This window comes from Castor canadensis, chromosome 11, assembly GCF_047511655.1.
Source record: "Castor canadensis chromosome 11, mCasCan1.hap1v2, whole genome shotgun sequence".
Lineage (NCBI taxonomy): Eukaryota > Metazoa > Chordata > Mammalia > Rodentia > Castoridae > Castor > Castor canadensis.
The window spans coordinates 38,601,349-38,622,364 of NC_133396.1; the positions used below are offsets into that span (position 1 = coordinate 38,601,349).

General features: G+C 35.9%; 1 protein-coding gene across 2 annotated transcripts in view; it reads right to left on the reverse strand.

Moving 5' to 3' along the window:
- The window catches only part of Appbp2 (amyloid beta precursor protein binding protein 2), a 56,302-nt gene that overhangs the window by 23,434 nt on the left and 11,852 nt on the right, over positions 1–21,016 (reverse strand). For both annotated transcript variants that reach the window (XM_020181466.2, XM_074046332.1), the window contains 3 exons: positions 17,187–17,275; positions 12,113–12,264; positions 8,123–8,246 (listed from right to left, as the gene is read on the reverse strand). In XM_020181466.2, the coding sequence (XP_020037055.1) occupies positions 8,123–8,246; positions 12,113–12,264; positions 17,187–17,275 (365 nt within the window). The remainder of the gene's footprint in view (positions 1–8,122; positions 8,247–12,112; positions 12,265–17,186; positions 17,276–21,016) is intronic.

Below are 21,016 nucleotides of genomic sequence, written 5' to 3' on the forward strand. Positions count from 1 at the left end.
ACCAAAAATATCAACAGGTCAATAATCCAAAATGATAAAAAATTCAAGCAAACTTTTAATCTTTAAAAACAGAAGAGTAACTTCACTCTAGAATGGTGGGTAACATGACTGTATATTTTTAGTAGCAGAAATGGAAAAACTGTGTTTTAGACTACAGACTTATCATGATAAGTGTCCTGATAAACAATGTAATTTGACTGTCAAATTGTTAGATGATCAAACAGTAGTATGTAATGATCCTTTGTCAAAACTGAAAATAAACTGTACACAGGAAAACAGAACTGAAATTTAGGAAAACAGTTAAAAAATAAGGTATTTCAGATGATAATGTTTTGAAATAATCTCACATTCAAGTACCTATGAGTACTATTACATGCCAGTCAGTTTTCTAGATGCAAAGATATAGTGCGCTTGCCTTCTAGTGGGGAGAAAGGTGGTAGGATAGGTAGACACACAAATAATACTATTATTTCAGGATAAATGCTATGATGACAATAAAAATAAGAGTATTATGAAGCTTCCCCTCCACCCCGATGGTGCTGGGGATTAAACCCAGAGCCTCCCACATACCAAGCAAGGGCTCTCTCACTGAGCTACATTCACAATCCTGAACAAAAGCTTTAGTTTTTTGTTTGTTTTTTGGTGGTACTGAGGTTTCAATTCATTGCTCTGTGTTTGCTAGGCAAGTGCTCTACCATATAAAAGCTTCTTAAAGGATGTACTTAGAGTAGACTGGGAAGAGGCTTCCCAATAAGGTAATATTTGAATTCACACCAAATGGTAACAAGGCAGCTATGTAACTATCTTGGGGAATCACGTTCCAAACAGAATAGCAAGTGCAAAAGTCCTGAGAAAGGCAAGGAGTACTGTATGTTTTTAAAATAAAACAGAAAGGCAGCCAACTTACCAGGAACGTACTGAATAAAGCAAAATGAGAAAGGGAAAGGAGAAAAGAGAGAGAACCAAGATTTTGTTGGGCCATGCTGGCTGGCCATGGAAAGAAATATTGATGTAATAGTCAGTGACTAAATTTGAGTTCTACTTAACAGAAATTTTCTGAGCTGTAAGAAATGTTAAGAGAGCTGGATGCAGTGCAAGCCAGCATTCAGGATGTTGAAGTAGGAAGATCATGAGCCTGCAGACAGCCAGGGCTACATAGTGAGACCCTGCCTTTAAAAAACTGTTCAACTTGTGCTGCTCAATATAGTACCAACTAGCCACAAGTGACTACTGAGTATCAGAAATGTACCTAGTATGAATCAGAACTGATTTCTAAATTTTAAGTAATTTAACTTTAATTAACTAAAATGTAAACAGTCATACATGGCTAATGACTACCATATGGGACAGTGCAACTCTAGAAAGATTGTTCTAACAGCAGTGTGGAGAGTACATTATAGAAAAGCCAAGAGTAGAAGCAAAGCAATCAAGACAGAAGACATTAAAACAACCAGAATAAAAAAAATTTTTCCCTTGAGAAAAAAACAAGGATTAGTCTTAGAAGAAATACAGATTTGAATGAGAAAAAGGAGAAACTTAGGTACAGGTTGTAAATTTACAGAGTGCTTATTTAGAACAGTGCTTACTTCTCATTTCCACAATGCTAAGAATTGCATTTCCAATGATCTTCACTGCAATTATTCCCTTAAAATAATAACTTCTGGACATTATTTTGCAACTAGCACATAACAAGGTAACAAACTAAACAATTTATGCCAAAGAGGCACAGCCTGATATTTTCTCCAGTCCCAACAGGTTTTCAATTGAAACAAAAGAGCAAATTAAACGTATAGAGACTTAGGGTCTGTGTGTGTCCATCTGGGCTGACAATAAGCAGGATCAAGATCCCCAAGGGACTTTTGGTCCAGCTGATAGTCTAGTTTTGTCTCAAAATTTAGCCTAAGGAAAGGCATGTAGTCAAGGTTCTCCAAATGTAGTAGGATCTTATTTTCATGAAAACACAAAATCACATCCACCTGATCAACAGTTATTTAATTATGTTTAACTGGTTAAACTGTTCATAGTTTGAAATATAAAATATACAAATTTAGAAGTCATTAAAATTTTGAATATTATAAGACTGAAAAAGATGACTAGTTAGGTGTGCATCAGACAGGTATGACAAAAATAAAATATGCTGAAAGCAAACCTAAAAGGAAAGAATCTCTCTCCTTTTTTACAAGTGCCTTTTTCTAACAAGTGGAAAAATTTGGAAATAAAGGCCTTTGGGCATTGTTCAGTGGTACAGTGAGTGGTTAACTGCTTGAGGTCCTGGGTTCAATCCCCAGCAACAAAAAACAAAAAATTTTTTGGAAATTAAGGATAGATTGAATGGAGAGGGTTGCAGAATGAAAATAAAGATTGGTATGAGTTTAATTTTATATTTTATTATGGTGAAATATATGGAACATTTGCTATATCGAACATTTTTATGTGTACAATTCAGTGACATTAATTATACTTACATTATACAACCGTTACCACCATCCATTCCCAAAGTTTTTCATCACTCCAAACAGAAACTCTGTTACCATTAAGCAATAGTTTCCTACTCTCTTTTATGCACTAACCCTGGTAACTTTTAATCTACTTTATGTCTCTACAAATATGCCTATTCTAGATATTTTATATAAGTAGAATCATACAGTGTTTATCCCTTTGTACCTTACCTATTTCATAGGATGAAATTTTCAAGGTTCATTCACATTGCAGCATACATTAAAACTGGCTGAATAATTTAATCTATACATATACGTTTACCTATTCATCTGTGGATAGATACTTGAATTGTTTCCACCTTTTGGCTGTTTGTTGTGAGCACAGGCACACAAATCTGATTTTCTGTTTCCAATTCTTTTGTGTATATACCTTGGAAAGAAATTGCTGGGTCACATGGTAAATCTATGTTTAGCTTTTTGAGCAGCTGCCAAATTGTATTCCACTGCAGCTGCATCATTTTATTCACACATAATAGGAAAGACTTAGTAAGGCAACTTTACAAAGCAATGATGTTCAGGGGAAAAACAACAAAACAACTTTATCTTACATTTGAGAACAAGCTGTAGCTGAGAATTTCAGTTTCATATTATTTCTAAAATTTCCCTTTTATCTCCAGTTTGAAAAAAAATCCTTAATGTTCTATCATATATATATATACATATATATATATACACACACACATATATATATACACACATATATATATATACACACATATGTATATGATTATAGGCATGCACCACCACACCCAGTTAGAAATGAAAAGTAAGCACTCTCTTTCCCATCCTGGGAAGAACAAAGGCAATTTCTGCTTTCTTCTCTGACCTCAACCATGCTCATGTGGACTGATAAACTCCAGATAAAAAGATGGAAAGGGGATCAAGTAAGTTTTAGGTTGTAAATCTTCCAAAAATGCACCACTACAGTTGGGCCTCCATATCTAGCAGTACTGTGGATCAAAACTATTTTTTTTTTAGAAAAAAATGGGTCTATACTGGATAGGTACAAACTTTTTTTCCCTTGCCATTATTTCCTAAACAAAACAGTATTTACAGAGCACTTACACTGTATTAAGTACTACAGGTGATCTACAATGGCTTACACTACATGGAGGATGTGCCTATGTAATATGCAAATACCATTACATTTTATGTGAAGGACTGAATGTTACAGATTGTGATATACCCTGGGGATCCTAAGAACCAATAGTTCATGGATACTGAGGAATGACTGTACAGTAACTGTGGTTATTTCTGGGCAGTAATGTTACATCTAGCATTTATTTTCTTCATAGTTTTCTGACTTTTTGGCAACAGATATGTATAAGCAGAAAACACAAAGCTACTAAACAGAAAATGAGTAAAAGGAAATGTGTAAAATTCCCAAGGAATAAAAAAGAACTAATAATAGTACCAGGCTTAACTACAGAAAGGCCAAGAAGACTCTCTGACATTTGCTCTGTTTTAATGCTAACACCAGATCAGAAACTGGCTTTGTGATATTAAACCAAAGAATGCACTCTTATTCTTCTATCAGGCTCAAAGCCCTTGGGATTGACCAAAAGGGTTTCATTAGCATCTGTTCTGCAAAATATTTCTTTTCCATTTCAACCACACATGATCAATGAATACACCAAATTTCCTTCTGCCTTAAATGTTAGAAAAATTTGATTTTTTCGAATAACAAATGTAATTATAATTACATATAAATTATATTAAATGTACTTACAATGACCAAGAATTTGGAAAGTATAGATGTGCAGTGTTAAATTTTATTTTGAAACTTCAAACTCATAAATTATTTTGTCTTAGTATGCAAATAGTAAGCAGGTATTGAAATTGGCTTTGCTTCTTCATCGTCAATACTCTAACTTTATGCTCATTCCAAAGACAGGTTATTTACTGTACTGGTAGTTACCTATTCAATATTCCCTTCCCTTTCTTCCTTACTATATATCCCTGATACATTATATATTCAGGGTAGTAATATACAAAATTAAAATGTTTTGCTTCCTTAAAACAAACATCTCACATGGGTTGGGAGGATATAGAGATAGGAGTAGGCTTAGGGGAAAGCTACTTTTTTTTCTGATTTCAAAAAGAAAAGAAGAAGAAAAAGACTGAGTTTGCCTAAGTCTTTTGCCTTTCCTCTTTCTCTCTGCATGTAACACTTGCAACCCTCAGGTTGTGAGCTAACTTGCTAAAGATGACAAATTAGATCATTTTGTTCTGCTTTATGGCTCACAAATATGCTGCATGTCTCAACTGCCATAAAACAATTTTAAACATTAGATGGGAAAGGGATTCCAAGATGGTGGCTAGGGGGAGGAAGCAGAAAGAGTTACTCCAGAGGCACCTGCACACCCATGTTTATTGCGGCACTATTCACAATAGCCAAGTTATGGAAACAGCCAAGATGCCCCACCACCGATGAATGGATTAAAAAAATGTGGTATTTATACACAATGGAATTTTATGCAGCCATGAAGAAGAACGAAATGTTATCATTCGCTGGTAAATGGATGGAATTGGAGAACATCATTCTGAGTGAGGTTAGCCTGGCCCAAAAGACCAAAAATCGTATGTTCTCCCTCATATGCGGACATTAGATCAAGGGCAAACACAAGGGGATTGGACTTTGAGCACATGATAAAAGCGAGAGCACACAAGGGAGGAGTGAGGATAGGTAAGACACCTAAAAAATTAGCTAGCATTTGTTGCCCTTAACGCAGAGAAACTAAAGCAGATACCTTAAAAGCAACTGAGGCCAATAGGAGAAGGGGACCAGGAACTACAGAAAAGGTGAGATCAAAAAGAATTAACCTAGAAGGTAACACACACTCACAGGAAATTAATGTGAGTCAACTCCCTGTATAGCTATCCTTATCTCAACCAGCAAAAATACTTGTTCCTTCCTATTATTGCTTATACTCTCTCTTCAACAAAATTCGAGATAAGGGCAAAATAGTTTCTGCCGAGTATTGAGGGGGTTGGGGGAGAGGGAGGGGTCAGAGTGGGTGGTAAGGGAGGGGGTGGGGGCAGGGAGGAGAAATGACCCAAGCCTTGTATGCACATATGAATAATAAAACAATTAAAAAAAAAAGTGAGAGCACACAAGGGAGGTATGAGGATAGGTAAGACACCTAAAAAACTAGATAGCATTTGTTGCCCTCAACGCAGAGAAACTAAAGGAGATACTTTAAAGCAATGAGACCAATAGGAGAAGGGGACCAGGAACTAGAGAAAAGGTTTGATCAAGAAGAACTAACTTAGAAGGTAACACACATGTACAGGAAAGTAATGAGAGTCAACTCCCTGTATAGCTATCCTTATCTCAAGTAGCAAAAACCCCTGATCTTCCTATTAGTGCTTATACTCTTTCTTCAACAAAATTAGAGATAAGGGCAAAATAGTTTCTGCCAGGTAGGGAGGGGGTAGTGGGGAAGAGGGAGGGGGCGGAGTAGGTGGTAAGGGAGGGGGTGGGGGAAGAGGGGAGAAATGACGCAAACATTGTATGCACATATGAATAAAATTAAAATTAAAATGGGAGGGAGGGAGGGAGGGAGGAAGGAAGGAAGGAAGGAAAGATGACAAATTAGGAAGGACAGAAATGCCCTGGTTCTGTGAGAAAATAAAACCTTTGGGTTAGGCTAAAACAAAATTTATATAGAAGCCTTAAAATTAGACAGAAGCAGCATTAGGTATTAGGTATCTGGGTGAATAAAAATCAAGCACATATGAAAAAAAGGTTAATGTTTTTCCTGTTCTAAATAAACTAGTTCATGTATACAGAAAGGCTTAATTATCTAATTTCCCAATCATATATGGGATAGCCTACTATTTTACAAAGATAAAAAACAGGCAAAAGAGAGGTGGTAAGAGATTATTTTCATCAGTACTGCAAATTACAGGCCCAAATGCAAATCCCTTTATATAAATATATATTCCTACATATAAATTCTAAACTTCTGAAATTGTTTTTTAGACAGGGTCTTGCTATATAGCCCACGATGGCCTCAAATTTAAGATCCTCCTGCCTCTGCCTCTGCCTCCTCAGGGCTGGAATTACATGTGTGCACCACTATGTTCAACTTTAAGCTTCTAAAATATTTATAATAAATTTGCACATTACAAAATTAACTTCAGAATCTAAACATTTTTCTAACACAGGTAAGCCCTGTATAAAATAGGACATAAGAATCTGAAAAGACTGAAACCCAACTGGTTAAAAAAGACAGTGAGACAAAGAGGGAGAGGGAGAGAAGGGTTTATTCAATTTCAATTTACATCAACAACAGTTTTATAGAAGAATCTATACTCAAAAAGCTAAAGAGGGGTTTGGATTTAATTAACTTATCTAAAATACCTAGGAAACATGAACCTTAATTCTATAAAAACAGATGAATGCAAATTCAGTTAACTGCATTTAAGGCAAGCAATTTGTGTTTTACTTTCTACTTTATTTTTATAAAGAAAATTCTTAAGAAATGCCAAAACAGCTGGTATGGTGGTAAATGCCTGTAGCTCCACCTATTTGGGAGGCTGAGGCAGGAGAATCACCAGTTCTAGGCCCACTTGGACAATATAGGGAACACAAAAAAAATGCCAAATCAAACTGGGGGAAAAAAGAAAATCTACATGACAATAGCTAAAGGTAAATGTCACATGTATAGAAAAAACAGGGGCAATAAAAGCAGGAGAAATAAATAATAAAGCAGGATTTGCTTGCCTTTCCTTTAAGTACATCTATCACAAGAATAAGATAAATATCTTCAAGGAAAATATTTATAAGTAAAATACTAATCTTATGCACAATTAAGGAAATGTAAACAAAGAAAGGCTTAGGGGTAGGTGTTGGGGAGGGAGGTGGCACAAACAATGTATACACATGTAAGTAAATGTAAAAACGATAAAATAAAAGGAGAAAGGAAAAAAAAAGGCTTAAAAATGACAGTGAAGAAAAAAGTATATTTCTTTGTTCTCACTCTCTCTTTTTTTGAGGCAGTCTTGCTATATAGCTTAGGTTGCCCTTGAACTCACCATGTACCCTAGATGACCTTAAACTAGTGGTCTCCTACCTTAGCTTCCTGAGTGTTGGCATTACAGGCCTCTTCTACCATGTCAAGTTAAAAATGTGTATTTCTTGAATTTTCTAGCATCCACTGGTTAGCACAGTTCCTACCACATAAAAAGCATCTGATAAATGTTTGTTGTCAGGTGTGGTGGCACACCTCTGTAATTCCAATAAACCCAGCAGGTGGATTGTTGAGTTCAAGGCCAACCTTGGCTGCAAAGCTAAACCCTGCGTCAAAACACCAGTTGAAAAAGTACACAAATGCTAAGAAAAAGCAAAGATACACATTCTTATTCATAATACTAAAATCTAAACTAGTGAAGACGGCAGGTTAATTTATATTAGCTGGAAGACAAGAGGCCAGAGTAGTGAAACTGTGACATGGCCAGCTAGCAAGTGTAAAGCCTTGAGTTCAAATCCCAGTACTGTGGAAAAAAAAAAAGACATTTCAGACATTGAGTCAGGCTTTGGAGTACACACAGAGAGCTAAAATTACAAAAGCCAGTAAGTTCCACTATAGCACCTAATTATAAGAGCTGCTCCAACTTACCTCACACAACATTCCACTGCCCGAAACCAGTGAAGCATCTCATCATGCAGAGTACACAGCTGAAGGCAAGATAGAAAAACTTTCTCAGCATCACTGTACCAGCCTGCATCTGAAAGAAAGCCACCTGAAGAACAAAGAAAACCAGTAATGAGATAATTTAGCAAACTGTTTGAAAATTAAAAGTCACATGCATACAATGAATATTTTCTAAACAAAAAAACTATATTTTGTGCTTATCTGAAAACATACTCTGGCTGGGGGTCAGCTCAGTGGTAAAGCATGTATGTAGCAGGCACCAGGGCCTGGATTTGAGCACCATCACCCAAACTAAAGATATTGTGAGATTATTATAAAAAGGTTTTGACAGTATCACCAAAAAATAAAAATAAATAAAAAGGCTTTGAACTAGGGGAATTAGGATCAAAGAGACCATAAATAACGGGTTAAGAGTTTTAACCCTCTAAGAATATCCCTTGGTCTAAGAGTTATAACTATACCATTACTGTGTTCTTGAGGTATACACATAACTATTAATCTATGCCCTGTAGCAAAGAAGAAAATGAAATCTGAATAGACTTAGTTTAGCAGCATCACAGGATATATATGTCAAAGGGATGGCAATGATGCTTGCTCATTTCTTTTTTTTTTTTTTTGCAGTACTGTGGTTTGAACTCAGGGTCTACACCTTGAGCCACTCCACCAGCCCTTTTTTGTAATGATTTTTTTTTGAGATAGGGTCTCATGAACTATTTGCCTGCCTGGCTTCAAACTGTGATTCTCCTGATCTCTGCCCCCTGAGTAGCTAGGATTACAGGTGTGAGCCACCAGTGCCCAGCATTCATCTCATTTTTTAAACAAGAAACTGTATTACTGTCCTCAAAGAGTCCTAAGGTATTAGACACTGTTTCTCTGACTGTTGTTCATCTTTCTTGAGGATTTGTATATTTGTGTGGTGGGTGGGGAGACAGTATCTTGCTTAATTGCTCAGGCTGGGTTTGGACTTGTATTCCTCCTGCCTCTGCCTCCCAAGTAGCTGGGATGACAGGCACACACCACTATGCCTGACTTTTTTTTGAGGATCTTAACCTCTAATAATGGCTAACACTTTTACTACAATGCACAAACTATTATGTAACCACTCCACGTGAATCCTCTCATTAATTTTCATAATACACCAACTTAAATGCTATCTTTTATCACCCCAAATTAACAGATTAAAAACCGTGAGGCACAGAGAAACCAAAGCTTATAAGCTAACAAGTGGAAAGACTCAAATCCTTATAATCTGACTTCTGAGCTTCCAAGGCTTCATCTGTATCTGCTATTATCAGGAGCACTTTCATTGTGCTATACAAGATTAATTATAGGAAAAACAGAAAGTAATATACTGTGCTTTTTTCAGTTCTATAACTTATTTTATGCACATTTTTAAATGTGTGAAATTAGGACATATTATGAGGCTAATAATGTCTTACATTAATTGGCAGCATTTTTTTCCTTGGTAGCACAAAAAATATAGTTGTGTCTTAGTAGTATCAATAATGTCTGAGCCTGAACAAAATATCGTATTTTGCTCAGACTGATGTTTTATGTTTACCTAGATGTAATTAAATAAATACTAATTTGTTAATGGGCGAGAACCATGCTTCAGAACAGTCTGGGACACTCTCCAAGAGAAAAAAATGAGGTTATTATGTATATTTGTGCTAAGCAACCTTCTACTTATCACTCCAATATATTATATGATGTGTTGGTTATTAGGCTGTCTCTCAGCTTCAAACCTATCCTTCTAGACTCTACTTCAAGATGCAGACACAGTATTCTGCAAAACGCGTTTCTCCTGTGCCATCAAGGCTCCATGTTAGGCTCTGCCATGAGGAAGTGCTAGAGGGAGGACCTGCAAGACTGGAAGAGCAAGGGACACTCCTTCTTATTGCTGACAGAACACCCCTGGGTATGTTTCTTTACTCTGACAGTGAGTTCATTCCAGTAAGCAAGTCAATTCCAGCTGCAGTTTTCCAAGACTTGCAAAACCAGACTCACAGCACCCTGTCAGCAACACCAGCAATAGCTACCCAGTTGTTAGCTCTTAGACCTCCTTTTCATGGACTCCCTTCAGGGCTCTGGGGCACTGAATACAGCAGTGCTCCCTCTCTGGCTTTTTGTGTTAACACTTGGATAAAAATTTGTTACATAAAATTTCAACTCTATAACATGGGTGGCCCTTGAAAATGCTATGCTAAATGAAAGAAGCTATTCACTTATTTTGTGAGTCTATTTATATGAAATAGGTAAATCTATAGAAACAGAAAGTAGACTAATGGTTGCCTGGGGTGGGAGGGAAATGAAGAATGACTGCTAACACAAATGGGGTTTCTTTTGGGTGTGATGACAATGTTCTAAATCATGTGTGCAAAAATCTGTGACTACACACTAAACAACAAAATTCTGTGAATGTACTAAAAAACACTGAATTGTATACCTTATGTGGGTGAGTTGTATAAGTGAATTTTATCTGTTTAAAGCTGTTATTTCAAAACAATATTTCTAGCACTGTATACTTCAGTATGAAATTTCTTCACTCTGGATGATTTCAGGATCCGTACTGATAATATGGGTTTGCTAGGACTTGGTATTTACCTATAAGATATCCATCTAATTCATTAAATGAGACCTTTAGTGTATGTGGAGATGACAGAATATCTCAATGAACACTAGCTTTCCCATCTTCCAACTTACTTGATAATAAATTTCTCCAACACAGATTTTTATATGACTATCAGGAACTAAAGAAACATCATCATTAATATTAATACAGCTCACAAACAGCCTATTTTCAGAGACATTGTTTGGACAATTCTTTGTTGCAATGTATATTCTACCATTAAAAGATAAATGCCAAGAGTTCTGTTTTAGAAAATAATATTTTGAAGTTCCTCCAGCTAACTGTCTTTAACTACTACAGAGAATTGTTCTACGTCTGAAGGAAATAATATTGAAAACTTGGCAAAAATGTGCACGTGTGCGAGAGAGAACACACACATACACACATTAACTGAGAAGCTAAATAAAAGAGAGTCTATGATGATAGAATACTGTGTCCTGATAACAAAGGCAGTATGAGTTTTTATAATGAACCAACTGCGCACACACACACAAATGAATGCATGTGAGAAATGGTGACAACTAGTGAGGTCTATAGTCTACTTAACCGTGTAACACCAATGATCATTTCCTTATTTTGGTATTATACTACAGCTGAATATGTAATCACTGGAGGAAGCTGAAGGACTTAGGTTCCAAGAACTCTAAGTATTCTTTTGCAACTTTCTGTGACTGTACAATCATTTAAAATTTAGACAGTAACAACTTTAATAAACAATTGCCTGAAATATACATAAACACATCTGTGAAAACTGTGTCAAATGCTGTACAAATATCAACCATCTTTCTGTATGTATACCATATATAGAGAAATGTTTTACATTTATGTTTTCACTATCCTCACAACTCCATGAAAAAGTTAAAAATAACCGTCATTTTAGAGATGGGAAGAATGAGGACCCAAGAATATTAAGTCCCATGCCACAGCACATAGTAGGCAAGTGAAAGAATTTGGTGTCAGCATAATATGACAGAAAGAGACGTGCTTTGAAATAATAGAGACACAATATTCTAAACTTAGTTTATTACAAGGTATGTGACTTGATCCAGTTACTCAAGTTTTCAGAATCTACTTCCTCATACGTAAAATGCTATAAATACTATTAGTTCACTGGAATGCCATGAGGACTAGGAAGATATCACTTAAATACCTAGTACAGTGCTTAGCAAAGATTTAATGCTCAATAAATCACACGTAGTTCTGATAGTTTCCTCATAAGCCTCCTACACACACTCTGGCAAACTCCTGGAGGAATTCTTTATTGTTAGCAGCTTAATTATGAGTCCATCACAGTATAAAACTTCTACTATTTTACCATTACTTACCTAAAACAAAGCCAACCTGAATAGCTTTTTCCTTTACTGCAGCATCTGATTCTGCTATATATGAGCACCGTCTACTGAATGAGTACGCCAAAACTGAAGCAACTTTAACACCATGATCCATCAAAGCCTGAAAACAATGATGAAGCAAATGTCTGAAAGAGAGGAAAAGATTTTATAGAGGTTAACTTTGTTTGTCTGGAAAGCTAGCTGCTCCTCTATTAAATAAAAACACCATTACTTTCCAAGATGGAATAAGATGAAAAAAAAAAATCATGCCTTATAAATTACAAGGCTACAGTAATTCAAAACTTATTCTGGTATCTTTACTCAGTGGATCACTGAACTTGATGGTGATAAAGGATGAGGCTAACTTTCAAATCAGCTTTAAAAATTAATTATATATATATATATATATATAATTTTTTTTTTTTTTGGCAGCACTGGAGCTTGAACTCAGGGCCTTACACTTCCTAAGCAGGTGCTCTTATCACTTCAGCCATTCTGTCATTATTATGGGTTTTTCAACATAGAGTCTCAGTAACTATTTGCCTGGGGCTGGCATTGAACCTCAATCCTCCTGATCTCTGCATCCTGTGTAGCTAGGATTACAGGCATGAGCCACCAGTGCCTGGCAAAAATTAATTATAATTTTTCACTTATAAAATATAAAAATTAATTATAGTTCCAATAATAAAAAGATAACCCAAGCCAGATGTGGTAACTCATGCTTGTAATCCAAGCTTTTCAGGAGGCAGAGACAGGACGGATCATGGTTTGAGGCCAGCCCTGGCAAAAAGTTCATGAAACTTTATTTCAACAAAATTAGCTGGGTATGGTGTACATGCCTAACATCCCAACTATGTGGGAAGCATAAATAGGAGGATCATGGCCCAGGCTGATTCAGACATTAATCTAAGACCTTCTCCCCAAAATAACTAAAGCAAAAAAGGTTGGGGGCATGGTTCAAGTGGTAGAATTCCTATCTAATAAGCATGAGGCCCCGGCTTCAACCAAGAAAAAAAGGCAACCCAATTAAAACTGGGCAACAGATTTGAATAGAAATTTCTCCAAAAAAATATACCAACAGTCAATAAGCACAAGATTGTTTTATATCATTAGTGATTGGGGAAATGTAAATCAAAATCACAATGGGATAAAACTTTGTACTCAATAGAATGGCTACAATAATTTTTAAGAAAAGTATTGTCAAGGTGTGAAAAAATTGGAACCGTTAGACATTGGTAAAAGGAATGTAAGATGGCATGCCTGCTGTGAAAATCAGTTCAGCAGTTCCCAAAAAAAAAGCTAAGCACAGGGTAATTATATCTATACACCCTAAATATGTAATTAAGAGAATTCAGAATTCCACACAAAATCTTGCCCATCTTCATTCATACAGCATTACTCATTACCGTCAAAAGGTAGAAACTCAAATGTTCATCAATGTTCATCAACAAATGACTGGATAAATAAAACCCAATTATTATCCTTACAATGGAGAATTATTAGCCATAAAAAAGGAAAGCAGTACTGACATTACCATCTTTGAAAACATTATGCTAAGTGAAAGGTTCAAAAACACCATATATTGTATGATTCCATTTACAAGACATACCTAGAATAGGCAAATACATAAAGATTAATGATCAGCCAGGGTTTGAACTCAGAACCTTGTGCTTGCCAAGCAGGCACTCTGCCATTTGAGCCACACCTCCACCCCAGAGGTTTTTTTTGAAGTGATGAAATGTTCTATAATTAGATAATAGTGATGGTTGCAAAATCTTATGAATATATAAAAGCCACCAAATGATACAATTTAAGATGGAAATTTTATGGTATGAGAATATATCTCAAGTCTAAAAAGTCTTAAAAAATTGTAAGTAATAGAGTCACTTTTGTATAAAGGAAAAAAAGATCTAATTACATGCTTTTTAGTTTCACAAATATATAAAACACTTACCAAAGGATTTGGACTTGGTGAAAAATAATCTAAGCTAGGTATTCCACTATATCTTTACAAAGTCCATGATATCAAATCCAAAAAAAGTTAACTTTTCCTTAAATCTATTTTTAAATTTTGTTCTCATTTTTATTTTATTTGTACTGGTGATTATTAAATCCAGGGCCTCATGCTTGCAAGGCAAATGCTCTTATCACTGCATTATGTTCCTAACTCCAAAGAATGTCCTTAAAATATTTTCTACAGTCTTTTACTAAAATTGAGAAGTTCTCACCTACTATCTTTTATAAATCTTTTATATACCAATTTTAATTAATCAAATAACCAAAACGTTTCTAATTTTAGAACAGGTCACATTTCAAAAGTTGAATACTGAAATCATTTTACGTATTTACTTCTTACCATTCCTCTGTAAAATATAGACTTCATGAAGAAGGGACCTTGGAGTTCTTATTAACTGCTGTATTTTCAGCATCTAGAACAGTACCTGGCATATACTAGACATTCAACAACTGTTTATATAATTTGTTGAAAAAAATGAAACAACTTGGTAATACTCATAATAGAGATCAACAGTATTTTGTGAAATTGTATTTTTGTTTTCTTAGAAATGTGGGTTAGAAAAAAGAAGAAGCAGTTAAAGCAAATTTAGGGAAGAATGTTAAAGAGAACAGCACATACAATCAAAGTCAGATCATCGCTCTGTGGCTCCTACTTCAAAATACCTCCTATACTGGGGAAGATGAATTCAGTCTTTCTTCAACTCAAAAAGCTAAACTGCAAGAATATTAACTTTCCAAAGGGAATGGAGGCAGGTGGAACAAATCCTCTACTCTTTGTCACCAAGTTTGTGTGGACTGTGTAATTACTGTGACAGTATTTTTACTATATTCTGTATTGTGCTAGCTAATACTTCTTAAGTTATTATTCTTAAATTGTTTTCAAATTGTACTTCTAGATATATATTATATGTATATAAAAATGAAATACACTTCTAGGAATAAATCTAATAGATATGGATACATATGTTCAACAAAAAGCATGTAACAAGGATAATCACATCAGCACTATTTGTAATAGCTAAAACTGTTAACAGCACAAGTGTCCATCAATAACAGAAAGAAAAATGATATACAATGGAACGCTGTACCTATTCAGCAATGAGAAGGAATAAACTAAACAAGATAGGTGACTCAAATACAGAACACTGAGCAAAACATGGTGGAGCATGCCTGTAAACCTAGCTTCTCAGGAGGCTGAGGCAGGAGGATTGCAAGCTCAAGGCCAGCCAGGGCAACTTAGAATGGCCCTGTTTCAAAATAAAGAAAAAAAGGGCTGATGATGTAACTCAGAGGTAGAACACTTGTCTAGCATACCTGAGGCCTTAGGCTTGATTCATACCTCAAAAATAATCACAAAATTGGGGGGGGAGGGAGCGGAAATGCAGACACAAAAGGACACTACTATGTTAAGTCTATCTAAAACAGGCAAAATGAGCCTCGTGGTTCCCCAGGGAGAAGGTAAAGTGACTAGAAAAAAGTAGGACAGAGCTCCTGGGGTTTAGGTGACAAATGCAAATAAATGAACAAAATAATACCAGAAAAATGGATAAACTAATTTGAGACAATTTCTCAATAAAACAATTTTATAAGATGTATATTGGCACTGCACTCATAAAGGCAAGATTATTTTATCTAAGATTTTTGATATGATTGTATTTAAAAAATACTTTCCAAATACATAAGGAACTAGTGAAAAATAATGGTTCTTAAAACGAGTTTATGGAAAATAATATGACAGTTACTCCAAAAATTAAGAACAAGCTGGGTGCAGTGGCTCACGCCTATAATCCTAGCTATTTGGGAGGCTGAGATCGGGAGGACAGGCAAACAGTTCACAAGACTTCATATCAAAAAAACAAGAACAAAATGGGCTGAGATGTGGCTCAGGTAGTAGAGAACCTGCTTTGCAAGCACAAAGTCCTGAGTTCAAACCCCAGTCCCTCACACACACACACAAAAATTAAAATCAAAATTAGCATAAAATGGTATATAACCCAAAAAACTGAAAGCAGAGATTCAAAGGATTAATTGTACACCCATGTTCACAAAAGTATTTTTGTACTCATCAAAAGCTGGAAACATAGCAAATGCCCATCAACAGGGCAGGGTCTGGCTTCACCGCTGTGTCCAGGGCAGGGACCCAGGTGGCGGAGCCCACAAGCCATGACCTCCTCACCAAGTGGTTCCTGGAGTTCCTGCAATCCACTGTGCAACAGCTCGAGTCCCATGTCCACACCATCAGGGAGAGCCAGGTAAAGTTCCGGGAACAAATTGACAAACTAGCTATAGAACTGTGCCAAATCAGTGAGGATCAGAAGGATCTTTACCCCTTTGTTAAGAAGCAGAATGAGCAGGTAAAAGAAAAAAAAATTCCTAACACCAAGAAAAAAAGCCCATCAACAGATAAATGGATAAACAAAATGTGATATACGCATACAAATGGGATATTATCCACCTTTTAAAAATGAAATTCTGACACATGCTACTACATAAACCTTAAAAACATTATTAACTGAAATAAAACAAACACAAAAGGACAAATATTATAGGATTCCATTTACATGGGGTACCTAGACTAGTCAAACTCAAACACAAAGTAGAATGGTGGTTGTGATGGCTGAGGGGAAGAGGAAATGGGAAGTTACTATTTAATGGGTACAGAGTTTTTCTTTGGGATGGAAAAATCATTTTGAAAATGGATAGTGTTGACGGCTGCAGACCAAAGTTAATACTTAATGTCACTGAATTATATACTTAAAAGTGGTTAAAATGGTAAATTTTATGTAACATAAATTTTATCACATTTAAAAAGAAAAATTTACTACCGGATATGGTGTCTTACATCTTATAGTGCCAGCTACTTGGGACGCTATGACAGGATTGTTTGAGCCAAAGAGTTCTAGGCCAGGGGTGGCAGAGTGGCTCAAGTGGTAGAGAGCCTGCCTAGTAAGCATGAGGCCCTGAGTTCAACCCCCAGTACCGCCAAAAAAATAAAAAAGAGGGAGAGACACTGTTTCAGAAAGCAAACACACACACACACAGAGGAATTTACCTTTTATCCAAAGCTCTCAATACTTTAGCAAAAACTTCCAATTCACAAAATTCACTGCCCAGTTGACATAAACGTCCCTGTTGGTAAAGCTGGAATAAAAGAAGAAAAATGATGATTTTAAATTGAATTTCTACTTTAATTATATTTGATGAATATATAACTGATTTACTATTTGATGATTTTAGTAAACATGACTCAATGTCAATAAATTATATAATATCAGAAAAGGTAGGAAGAGAAATGTAACAAATTTCTACAACTCATATACTCATATAAAAACTCTTGGGCCAATATTCAGAAAACAGAGCTGGGACCTTCAGACATCTCAAGAACCTCAGCTCAGTTCTGGACAGGGTATTTTACAAGCACTCTAGAATTAGAGCATGTCTACAGTAATCCAGGATGGCAAGAGTTCTAACAATATCATAATCATTTATTTATACATTCTGACTTGTTAGATCTGTTATTTAAAAGAACATTGTAATAAATGTGTTAAAATATTTATCGTCATACATGTACATGGTTACTAAATAATTTTGAGTTTACATATGCTATATAAATAACACAATGCACTAAAAGGCAGGTATTGTTAATTTTTTTTTCACTTTATATTACAGGCATTTAATACTTAGCTCAGATGATGAGAACATGGGTTTCAAAAAAGAAGATATGGTCTAGAGTTCATTCTCCAAATGGGACAGTTGGCACACTCTTGGGCAAAAACCATTAGCAACACAGAGGCCAGGTCAAATAGGGCACACACAGTGCTGGAGATGTAGCTCAGTGGTACAGTATGGGCCAGGCCCTCAGTTTGCTCCAGAATGGAAAAAAATTAAGAAATAAAAAAGAATTTATTTATAAAAAATAAGAAATAAAAATGAAAGAAGTATTAATGCAAATCTGTAATGGCTGCTTGAGGGGAGAGGGGACACATGCTAAGGAAGGGGAGGAAGAAATGTTATCTTCACAGAATGGCTGACATTAATTCGTATTAACATTAAAACCTTCATAAGGAAAGATCTGCTGTTCCTGGAAATGACTATTTTCTACTGTAGAACAGTAAAAGCTCCTGGGAACATATACAGTAAAAGTCATCACTACTACCTCCTGCCTTCCAGCCTGCTCACCTGCTCTCTCCTGCCCTCCCCTCCCAGTGGGCACCATGGTCCTGAACCTCTCCACCTTGTATGCCCTGGCTGTGGCTTTTCCCACATTGCCCCCAGCTCCTCTAGACTCAGCCAGTGAGTCAGAATTAAATGGTGAGCCATAGTTAACAGCCGATGTGGGGAGCACCTCTGAAGAGGACTTAACCACTTCTCTAGAGGAGCCATGAACTGAGATTCAACCACTGACCTACAGTAGGCTGCAAACCCAGAGACGACCATGGATGTGTGTGTGTGACACTCTTTTGAATTCTCTACGGATGTCAAGATGGCCACCACCAGCTTTGCACATGAAGCTAGACCAGATCAGCACCTCGATGGGAATCAATGAGTCCACAGCAGTGTATCTTTAAAATGAACTAAAGTCTCCATAGCACTGTGCTATCTACCACTTTCTGAGAAGTCTCAAACTTTTGAAAAAACTTATCACTACACTGAGTGTTGTGTGTAACTGTAGAACACAAGTGAAATGCAGGCACACCTAGCTGAAGAGAAACAGCAAGGCAATGATTCTGGAAGGGCACTGTGACTTATACACAGATGAGAGAGGGTCATTTCACAGCTCTGCCCCATTTTTATGGGCTTAATAAATATTCATCGACTGAAAAGAATTTCATTACTACTAATCATTGTCATATTTACTTGACTACTAGCCATTACAGAATAACTCAGGGAAACTAAAACTGAGAATTTACGACCAAATTCCTATTGTAGCCCAAGCAATGTGATGAACATCTGATGTGAAGCAGAATCGTAAGTGCACTTACCAAGATAAACAGACACACATACTCTGAAAGCACTAACATAAAGACTTTAGCTTTTTACCAAAATAAGTGACTCATTAACAAATTTTAGAATTAGAATTTCTTTTAGAAGATAGAAGAAGTAAAAACAAGTTATACAGCTTTTTTGCCTATACTCACTAGTTGAATAAAAACAAATTCATTTTACGTGTTCCATAACTCACACTATCCCTTTAATGACTGAAAAAATGGTACACCAGAGTTTAGCAAAGTTGTTTCATTAGTTACAGTTTGAAAATATACCCTATGACAAACACCAGCAATTTTTTAAATACTGAGATGCTTAACTTTTCTAGATAAAAGTGAGTTCACATTTAAATTGTGGAAAGAAGGTAATGATTTAATAGTTTCATTAAATTTTGTTTTTCCTTACCAAGTTTATCCAAAAATGAAAATTATATAAATAAAGGAGCTTTTGGATACCAATTTGGAATAAAAGTAGCATCTAATCCTAAAGAGATCTTATGAGCCAAGCACTGTTCTCAATACTTTTCATAAATAATCCACTTTATCCTTTTATAAATAAAAATGAGTAAACTGATGCATAACGGAGTTTAATAATTAATTATCTCAAAATCATGCAATTAGGAAAGAACAAAGCAGAAATCTGACCCCAGACAATCTGTCCTTACATCCATGTGTTCTTTTTTTTGTTTTGGGATCTTGCTACATGGCTCAGGTCTTAAACCTTTTGAGTGCCAGGACTGCAGGCATGTACCATCACACCTAATTTACATTCATGTTCTTAACAACTTACACTATACGACCTCTTGGAAGATAATACAAGAAGATAAGAAGCAAGGGCTTCCAGGAACTAAAGCAAAAATCTTGTAAAATAATTAAATTAGCTAGATATGGTGGTACACACTTATAATCCTAGGACTCAGGAATCAGACAGGAGGATCATGAATTCAAGGTTAGCCTGGACTACGTGAGTTTCAAGCTACTGTGAACTACATATTGAGATCCTCTCTCAAATAAATAAATAAATAAATGACAAAAAAGCAAAGCAAAACAAAATACTTAAAGGCAACTGTTGCCAAGGCAATGCAAGACAGTCCAAAACCCAGAGAACTCTTTGGTAAAGATGGGAACCTGGTTCCAAGGGGTTCACGCCTATAATCTTAGCTACTCAAGAGGCAGAGACCAGGAGAATCTTAGTTCCAAGCCAGTCTTGGCAAATGGTTCTCAAGATCCTATGTCAAAAGTACCCAACACACACAAACTAAAAGGGCTGGTAGAATGGCTCAAGTAGTAGAGAGCCTGCCTAACAAGCATGAGGCCCTGAGTTCAAACTCCAGTACCATAAAAAAAATTATGAAAAGCCACAAACAAGCACTTACATGTGCACAACCATACACACACACACACACACACAGAGGAAACTTGGATATATCACTTATGTTTGGAACTGTTTTGATGAGTCATTAAATAGTAAAAACTTCAAGAATGAAAAGGGGTTACTATCAAGAAAAAATGACTGATAACATGGAAAGTGAACAAGTTTCCAAAAATTGGAGTAAAATAATTTCACTTTAGCTTTTACACTGCATACCTACTACTACACACACACACACACACACACACACACACACACACACACACACACCCTTAACATATAAAAATCTGAAAAGACAAAATGTTTACATCTATGGTATGGTACAGGACTTATATCTCAAGTTTTTTTTTCTATTTCTTTTATTCATATGTGCATGCAATGTTTAGGTCATTTCTCCCCCGTCCCCGCCACCCCCTCCCTCTCCTCCCTTACCCCCTCGCTACCAGGCAGAAACTATTTTGCCCTTATCTCTTAATGTTGTTGAAGAGAGAGTATAAGCAATAATAGGAAGGACCAAGGATTTTT